Genomic DNA, 9738 nt, shown 5'->3' with positions numbered 1-9738 from the left:
ATTATATATGACATCATTAGATTATTAATAGTGAAGCATCAGTGTTAGAGCAGCATGTTACTGTTGTAGCTGCTGGAGGTGGAGCTAGTTTACACTACTTTATATACAGTTAGCTAGTTTAGTCCAGTGGTTCCCAACCTAGGGGTCGGGCCCCTCCAAAGGGTCAGCAGATAAATCTGAGGGGTCGTGAGATGATTAATGGGAAAGAAGAAAAAACAAAGACGAGCAGCTGGATTTCAAAAGTTCTTGTGCAGCTGAGACATTTAACGTTTGACAACTTTTGTTCAATTAAAAAAAGGATTTTGCAGAAAAACATGTTCACATTTCCCCAAATTGAGGTGCTGAAAAAGTATTTTTGTATCAACAATGAACTCATGTATTGGACCATCTCTAGTATCAAAAGATGTTAAAGTAAAAATCCGTCCATTTCATATTGTTGTGGTGCAACTACTGAGGCAAAATATCAAAAAAAGAAATTGCAACTGAAGTAATACGTAAGATTAAAGGACAGTTTCACTGTTTTTTGGGTGACTTGATAGTGAAACTGCTGACTGTAGTGATGAATGTTTTTATAAATGTGTGGGCCGTTCATCTGTTGTCAGACTGGTGTCTACTGATGATGGATGTGTTTCAGGCAGGTGAGGAGGACTGGCATGTGATTGGTCATTCAGAGGAAAACCACCAACATCTCGTCTCAGTCCTGCAGTGTCGCATCTCCACACATGGACACAAAGTTCATAAACTAAAATACTAAAGTAAAGCAGTAACTTTCTCACAATGTTGATTCAGCTGAAGCCGATATGAGGTTCAACAGGTAAAGACGCCAGAAACACAAGAATAAATGAAAACAGATGCAGGAACGTTTCTAATTTTAACTTTATTGACGGTTTTTAAGTTTCAGTGAGTCGTCTGGTCCCCACACACACACACACAAACATACACACATACACACAGACACACACACACACAAACAGTGACGGAGTGACTCTGATGTTCATGTGGATCGCTGCAGATCTACTCGGCTCCGTGTCCTCCCATCTGCTCGTCTTTGTCTTTCTTCTTGTGACCAGAGACGATGTCGTCAATACGCAGCAACAAGATGGCCGTCTGAGGAGCAGAAGAGTCACAGTGAGAACCGACAAACAGAACGTCAGAGTACCAGAACGTCAGAGTATCAGTCTGGTTCTCACCTCCACAGCTGTCTTGTAGGTCTGAGCTTTGACAGCCAGCGGTTCCCAGATGCCCAGAGAGGTCATGTCTGACAGACAGCCGGTCTCACCGTCCACTCCCCAATTCACACTGTTCTCCTGAATGTGTTTGGCCTTCAGACAGACAGATCGATTAATGATCAATAACAAAAAACTACAATAGACGGGTTTCACACGTTGGATACAAAGCTTTGTACCACTCTGATGATTTAAATAAAGTTTTTGATGGTATATATAAAGTTCTGTATCCTTTAATATAAGCATTGGATGATTGTAATTAAAGTTTTTGCCGTTATAAATAAAGTTTTGTACCCTCAGTGATGTCAGCACTCGGATGGTGGAGGCTCCACAGTTCTGGATCAGGGTTCGGGGGATGACCTCCAGTGACTGGGCCACAGCACGGTACGGCCACTGTTCGACGCCGGTGAGAGCACGGGAACGCTCCGTCAGACGTTTCGACACCGCCATCTCCACGGCGCCGCCGCCCGGCAACAGGTAGGGCTCCAGAAGCACATTACGACACACCTGCATGGCGTCCTGCAGGTTCCTCTCCACCTCCTGAACACAGAACTCAGTTTTACAGACAGCAGGGACGGGCCCTGAACGCCTCACTGACAGCAGGATCCATCTAGTGAGGATGATGAAGGCTATCGCTTCAGTTTAAACATCTGAAACTGTTAAAATACTGAAAAGGTGAAGTGGCTGAAAGGAGTTACAGTGTAAACACTCACAAACAATCAGTCAAACTGTCTGAAGTATTAAAATCTGTGTCAGAACTGAAAGCAGTTTAAGTGTCAAAACAAGAGTAAGTTAAAGGATCATTCTGGTGATTTTTCTTCATGTTTGGATCCAAACCAACAATGAACTGATCTACTAACAAGTATTGTGTGTGTATTAAAGCCTGATGTATCTTATTCCTCCGTTGTTGTCTGCTGCACTGGGCAACATGTTCCTTCATCATGAAGAGTTTGGTCACTGAGCATGTGCAGAAACGTGGTTCTGTTTACAGCTTCGCTAGCTTGTTATGCTACATATCATAACGTCTGGAATTTGTACTGAAGTTCTTTGAAAACTGTATAATGTACATTATAAATAAATAAAGTCAAGAGGTACTATCTTATCAATGTTATTAGTCTTTGGAGCCGTTTCTAAACAAACTACAGTAGCCACAGTTTTCATGGATGAAGGATGAAGTCACCCAGCGCTGCGGTGTGGCTAATTGATGTGTTTTTAATAGTTTTACACACAATACTTGTTAGTAGATCAGTTCATTGTTGGTTTGGATCCAAACATGAGATCTGTTGACAAGAAAAATGTACAAAATCATCATAGTTATCCTTTAAAGAGTCACTTTGAATCTCTGAAATGAGTTTAAACTGAGACAAACTGAGAAAGGTGTGAACAAGCTGAACTCAGGTAAATGATATTGATTTATAGATAAATACAGTACCAATAAAAAGTCTGGACACACTTAAAAGTTCTCAGGGGAGAAACTTTTAACCAGTACTGTATATTTACAGATGATATATTCATAGATGACTCATTTGAAGTTTGAATGAAGTTTCTGAGTGAAGTATGAGCGAGTGTGAAGAGGTTTAAAAAAATAGAATATTTTAGAAGTTATGAAACGATCAGTAATCAATAATAAATCAATAATGAGCTCACGGCCAGGATCTCCTTGCTGGCTCCTCTCAGCAGGATGGTGCAAGCTTTAGGATCTTTGCACTCGGTGACGAAGGTGAAATACTCGTCTCCGATCTTCTTCACCTCAAACAGCCCCGCGCCAGTACCCACGTCTTCCTCACGCAGCTCGTCGGTCCGACTGACGATACGAGCCCCGCACGCCCTGCCGGACAGAGAGCAGTGACATCACATCCCGCCGATTGCCGATTGGCTGCAGGTGAGCAGGCATTAGGTCGGCTTACCTGGCGATGCGGTTGTTGTCGGTCTTCCTCACTCGGCGGATGGCGGTGATGTTGGCCTTCACCAGGTAGTGCTGAGCCAGATCTGAGAGGACGCAGAGAAGCAGGGTTACGCTCTGATAACATTTATTGATTATAATAAACCACAAATTAGTTACAGTGTGTGTGTGTTGTTGTGTACCTGAGATGCCCTTCTCAGTGAAGACCAGGTCTGGTTTTATGCGGATGATGTCCTCACAGATCTGCTGGATGTATTCCTCCTCCATCTGCAGGATCCTGGCAAAGTCCTCCTCCTTACTGATCTCGATGTCGGTCTGAAAACACACACACACACACACACACACACACACAGTTAACACATTACACACCTGAAGAATACACAGCAGAGTGTGTGTTACTGTGCGCATCACTCAGTGTGTTTACATCAGTCAGCTGATTTCTGTCGTCGTGTAAACTTCTGTAATCGCGGTTCAGTATTACAGAAACCTGATTTGCTCAGGTCGATTCCTCCTGGATCATCATGTAACGTGTCACCAGGTTTCTAATCGCCTTTTCACATGTGACAAACAGAAGAGCGCAGACAGAGGAAGCGCAGCGGAGCAGCAGGATGAAAGGAGGTTGTTACACGGAGCGACGCATCCTCGTATTTAAAATAATTGCGTCCAAAGTCTGATAAAACTTAAACACAAAGCAGCCTGAATGAGTAAACCACGCTTCCAAAATAATCTCAGCAATAGGAGAGAAATCACTTTCAGGTTATTACAGTGCATATAAACAATTTCGGTTGCCCTGGTAACCTGGTGTATCTGAGATACCCGATGATATAGTTTAAATACGGCGATATAGTAGTGTTGCACTCGGTCAGTGTCACGGGAGGATCGTCAGTCTCGAGATGGATAAACGTACTGAAAGTGTGTTATTCAGTGTGTGTCAGTGTGAAGTGTGTGTGTGTGTGTGTGTGTGTGCGTGCGTGTGTGTGTTACCTGGCTCTCGCCCTTCTTGTACTCCAGAGAACAGTCCAGCAGGACGATTCTCGGCTCTTTGATCATCCGTCTCATCCTCGGGTGAGTCACGTCTTTATTCACCATCACGCCTCGCAGCACACACGAGTCCTCGATGATCCCGCCTGGAACCTGAGCACATCATCACAAGAGGCATCATGGGAAATGTAGGCTGAGCAGAATAAAGCGGTGTCAGTGATGACGTCACAGAGGGCGGGTATGATCCGTACCTTCTCCACCTTGGCGTACTTCTTGATGTCGATCTCTTTGCGTCCACCGTCTTCCAGCTCCACGGTGCGCACGGCGTCCAGAGCGATGCCGCACGCCAGCTCGGACCAGCGGCTCAGAGCTTTGGTGTTGATGGCAGAGTGGACGATCTTCAGCATCATGGAGCGGTCCGCCGTGTCCACGGGGGTGCTGAGAGGAGGGGAGGGGGCGGGGCTTATTAACCTGACTGAATAATATCTGAATAATGTCTGTCAGAGGTCACAGATCATCATGACTTTATTCTTCTGCTCTCAGTAAACTTTATAAGTAGTGATCAATTAATCGCCTGAATCATTACAACCTTCAAAATAAAAGACATGTCTCGATGAAACTTTTCTCACAATCTATAAATGACTTTATTGATTATAAATGCAGACAAACACTTCACACTTCGTCACTCGGTTTCATGTTTTTAGAACATTTTGTGATGTGACGTTTATTTTCTTCAGTTTCATTTTTAGTTAACGGAGTCTAAAATACTCATCTTTGCTTGATAGAAATTATAACACATACAAACTTAGTTTTATTTGTAATTTTTAATGTCAGTCAGTTCTTGTGTGTGTGTGTGTGTGTATACCTGATCTCCTTCAGTGTGTCCAGCATGTCCTCCAGAGCCTGTCTGTAGGCGCTGATGACGACGGTCGGATGCATCTGCTGCTCCAGGAACTGCTCTGCTACAGCTAGCATCTCTCCGGCTAACACACACACACACACACACACACACACACACACACACACACGAGTATTACACACAGTAACACACACAGTCAGCAGTTTCCTGTTGTTTCCTCCTAATCATCTCTACAAGATTTTCAGAGTTTTCTCACCGAGGATGATGACTGACGTCGTCCCGTCTCCAACCTCTTCATCCTGCGTGCGGCTGATCTCGATCATGGACTTGGCAGCAGGATGCTGAACTTGGATCTGTTACCATGGAGACGGGGGGATGTTAGTGGTGACCCACTGTGACACACACACACGTGAAATTCTATATGAGAATCTAAATGATGTGCTGACCTCTCTGAGGATGGCGTTTCCATCGTTGGTCATCACGATGCCTCCTGTGGGGTCGAGCAGCATCTACACACACACACACACACACACACACACACACACACACACACACACACACACACACAGTCAGTATGTTATTCTGTCATTATTAAAGATTGTAAGTGTTTCTCTGTTGTGATTGGACGTTGGAGCTGTGTCTCACCTTCATCATGGCCCGAGGGCCGAGGCAGGTTCTGATCACATCTGCGATGGTCTGAAACACACAAACACGTCACAGATTATTCACATGAACCAACAGAAACACGTCAGCAGCTTGTGACTCTCTGCTGTCAGCACAGTGACACCAGATCTACAAACAAGCTGCATTTAAATGGAGGTCAGAGTCACTTTTACTGTCTCTCTCAGCAGAAACGTGTCCCAGTTAAAGGGAATTACTGCAACAACAACATCACAATAATCACAAATCAATAAGAAGACGCGTGCAGACACTGATGCCGTGAAGTCTGAACCAGACTAAAGATTTATTTACATGATACTTAAACTGTTAAGTATCATGTAAATAAACATTATTATGATTCATGTTTTCCTCTCAGTGCCAGTTTAAACATGTGAAGGCTTCTTCTGTCTGTCTGGGCGACTCTGCTAAATACCTGCGTAAGTAGAGTAGAAACTCACCTTGGCAGCGTTGATGTTGCCAGTCTGGACTTTACGTCCTGACTCTCTCTTCACGTTCTGGTCTGCCGAGAAAAGAGCAGACAAACAGGAAGTTAAACTCAGCGTTTTTATTTGGAAGCTGATATAAACTGAGCTTCAACAAACTCGGGAAGTTAATCAATACATAATCAATACATCATTCATGGATTATTTTTATACTGTCTTCAGTCTGACCAACATCCAAAAACAAAAAACATGATGAAACACGATGAGACAGAAACACTGATGTTCAGACATCTGAATGGATAAATAATGTTGGTGATTTAAGTTAACTGACCCTTTAAATACTGGTAGAGCTGCAACTAACGATTATTTTTTCAATTAATCAATTAGTTGTTTGGTCTATAAAATGTCAGAAAATGTGCATCAGTGTTTCCCAAAGCTTAAGATGACGTCTTCAAATGTCTAAACTATTCAGTTTACTGTCATAGAGATTAAAGAAACTAGAAAATATTCACATTTAAGAAGCTGGAATCAGAGAATTAAATTATCAAAATCGACGGGTGTTTATTTAATAGTTGGCAATTAATCGATTAATCATTGCAGCTCCAGAGCTGATCAGCTATGTGATCAGGGATCAATAACAGACTTTTTCATCAATCTGCATATTTAACTGGATTTAGACTTTTTATGAACATTTTGGGTCACAAATACATTTTAACAGCTAATAATCACTATCAAATCCCTCAAACTTAATAATCACGTTGCCACAATCTGTTAATTGAATAATTAATCAACAAAAGAATAATTGTCAGCATTTGTGATAATTACTTCATTGTAATAAAGTTAAATCTAAAGTCTTCAGTGTCTCAGATGTTCTGTTTGTCATTTTCTATCATTATAAACTGAATATTTAAAGACATTTACAGACATCACCTTTGATTCTGGGAAATTCTAACAGACATTTAATCTACAAATTAATCAATCGATACAATAATAATCGAAGTAATTGATAACGAAAATAACGGTTCTGATTATAATGTTTTATCGTCACAGAATAACTAAAGAAAATAACATAGTAACGTAATAATTGGTGTAATTTATCGATAATCACGACGCAGCTGCAGATCAATGAGGGCGTAGCTGCTTCAAATAAACATCACTTAAACAGGCTGTTAGCAGCTCAGACAGAGATGAAGATTATCATCATCAGTCTGTTATAACTCTGATATCCTTCTTTAATAAACTGCAGTAGCATCACAGCTGAAGCTTTAGAGCAGATCAGCTGATCATCTTCTCATACGCGATGCTGAAGTCAGCTTCTGATTCAGGGTTAAGCGGAAAGTTAAGAGAAACATGATTAATGATATTTAGCAGCTGATTCTCCACTCTTACACTGGTGAGAAAGTGTTAAAACATCGTAGCAGAAGCCTTAACACTGTTTAAACCCACTTTCAGATTTGTGAAATCTTTATTTTGCTTATGACAAACAGAAAAAAGGCGATTTCGCTGCTTTTTCCTGTCCAGACCATATTAGACCAGGTCCAGGTGAAGTGGATTGTGTCTTATAGATGATCTTTATGTAGATTTTTTTTCTTCTTTTGACAAACTTTAAACTAAATACAACCTTTGTCAGTCAAATTTACTACATTATATACAAATTAAGGTTCACGTTTGCTCTTATTGTCTCCCAAAATGATTGAAATAACTGCTCCACAGACAGACAAAAGATCAATTAAGACCTCATACCTGACACACAACACCCTGTCTATTCCTTTCTTTTTAAATGTGACTGTTCTTTTTTATACAGATTTTATTCTATATCTACTATAGATAGATTTGTGTGAATATCAAGGAATGAAGGGAAAAGAGGATTTTAGCTTAAAAAAAATTATTTGACTGTATTTGACACATCCTGCCTGATGAAAACAGTGTTAAAATAATCTGCATTGTCTTTTCAGTCAAATACATTTTTGGGAGCTAAAATCCAGCATGCAGACACTGCTTTCTTTCCTTCACTGAATCAATAAAATCGCCTTTTTTCTGTTTTTATGAGTAAAATTACGCTTTCACAATTCTGAAAGAGGGTTTAAACAGCGTTAAGGATTTTTCTACGATATCTACACTTTCTCACAAGTGTGAGTGGAGCAAAAACGGAGCATCAGCCACTAAATATCATCATTTATGTTTCCCTTAATCCCTGAATTTGAAGCTAACTTCAGCGTCGGGTTAGTCAGTTATAACCGGGCGGATAATAATCTTCATCTCTGTCTGAGATACTAATAGTCTGTTTAAGTGATGTTTAGTTGAAGCAGCCACACCCTCACTGATCTGCAGCTGCGTCATGATTTATTGATAAATTTCACCAGTTGTCAGGTTATTATGTGATGATGAAACATTATAAACAGAGCTGCAACTAAACGTTATTTTCATAATCAAATAATCCGGCTATTATTGTATCGATTGATTTATTTGTTAAATGTCTGATAATAATGAAAATGCCTGTTAACGTTCCCCTTAACCCCGAATCGGAAGCTAACTTCAGCGTCGTTTTCATGCTGAGTAACGAGGCTAAGTTAGCTTAGCTTAGCATAGCATAGCATAAAGTCACGCTCCCCGTTGCCTCAGGATACACGAGAGCCGAGCTAAAGATGCTAACACCGGCTAGCTTCACCTCGCTGTCTGTCAACGGCGATATTAACTGTTAGCTAGCTGTTAGCCTGGTTAGCGCATGCTCCACCGCTAGCTAACCGCCGGTCCCCGCTTTGTGTAGAAGCACCCGGGCCGCTCTGACGATAAACGGCTAAAATCGGAGACGGTACCGATTATGTGCAGCCTCCATGTTAAAGTACAAACGTTAAACTTTATATTTAAATGTTTTGGGATACTTACTAAGCACTAAAACCTGCTGGCCGATCATTTTCGCAGCACGCGCCGGACAGCAGAGCCTGGAAGCTTCTGAGGGGCACGAGGAGAGGGAGGGTTCAACGGCAGGGGCGGGAAAACCAACACGGGTCCGGCCAATAAGCTGAGAGCATCAATATGACAGACGCACGTTTTCACCAATCGGATCAATGAGGAGGGCAAAATAAAGCGATTAGTGGAGATGGAGGCGCAGCCTTTTATGGTGAGAACTGCTCACAAACCGGCATTTTTACACTGTAGTCTTCAATTTAAAGATCTCTTGACAAGTTTCAAGATGTATATAAAATACTTTACTTTGAATAAAAATTGTGTCTGATATGGTTTTCCATTTAAACAAAAACTTCAATTATCTTGTTAAAATCCATCTATTACATCTACTCCTTCATCCCTCATTAAAAAATCCAGAATCTATAAATATGAAAATATATTTCATTTCAGAAGTTTTCCTGCTGGACACAAGATATTTCCTACTTCACTGTAAAGTCCATTCGCAGTGTTTGTGCACTGGACGCTTCAAGGAAAAAAACAAAACAAAAACAACCTCAAGGATGATCAATATCATCAATCATGATCAATACATGCTCCAAATTTGAAATTATATTTTAGTTCACATGGCTGCAGATACAGATTTTTTTATTTCACAGATTTTTCACATATTTCAAAAACATATGAAATGTCAATAAAATTATGAAAATATAGTGTGAATTTACATGTCAAATGTAAAATAACATGAAAATTGTGTCATTC

At 41.0% G+C, this 9738-nt stretch overlaps 1 protein-coding gene across 1 annotated transcript; it reads right to left on the bottom strand.

Annotated features, from left to right (window-relative positions):
- Positions 1–858: 858 nt before the first annotated feature.
- cct3 (chaperonin containing TCP1, subunit 3 (gamma)) lies at positions 859–9078 on the bottom strand. The gene is made up of 14 exons (XM_067612926.1): positions 8959–9078; positions 6088–6149; positions 5615–5665; positions 5416–5478; positions 5226–5322; positions 4976–5093; positions 4362–4548; positions 4114–4263; positions 3312–3444; positions 3134–3215; positions 2874–3054; positions 1521–1766; positions 1191–1322; positions 859–1107 (listed from the first exon to the last, which is right to left on the bottom strand). The coding sequence occupies exons 1-14, from the start codon at positions 8984–8986 to the stop codon at positions 1015–1017; spliced, it is 1623 nt and encodes a 540-aa protein (XP_067469027.1). The 5' UTR covers positions 8987–9078; the 3' UTR covers positions 859–1014.
- Positions 9079–9738: the final 660 nt, after the last annotated feature.

The sequence above is a fragment of the Thunnus thynnus genome, chromosome 15, assembly GCF_963924715.1.
Source record: "Thunnus thynnus chromosome 15, fThuThy2.1, whole genome shotgun sequence".
NCBI classification, from domain to species: Eukaryota; Metazoa; Chordata; class Actinopteri; order Scombriformes; family Scombridae; genus Thunnus; species Thunnus thynnus.
The sequence above is the reverse complement of the archived record's forward strand: the minus strand, read 5'-3'. Positions and strand labels throughout refer to the sequence as shown.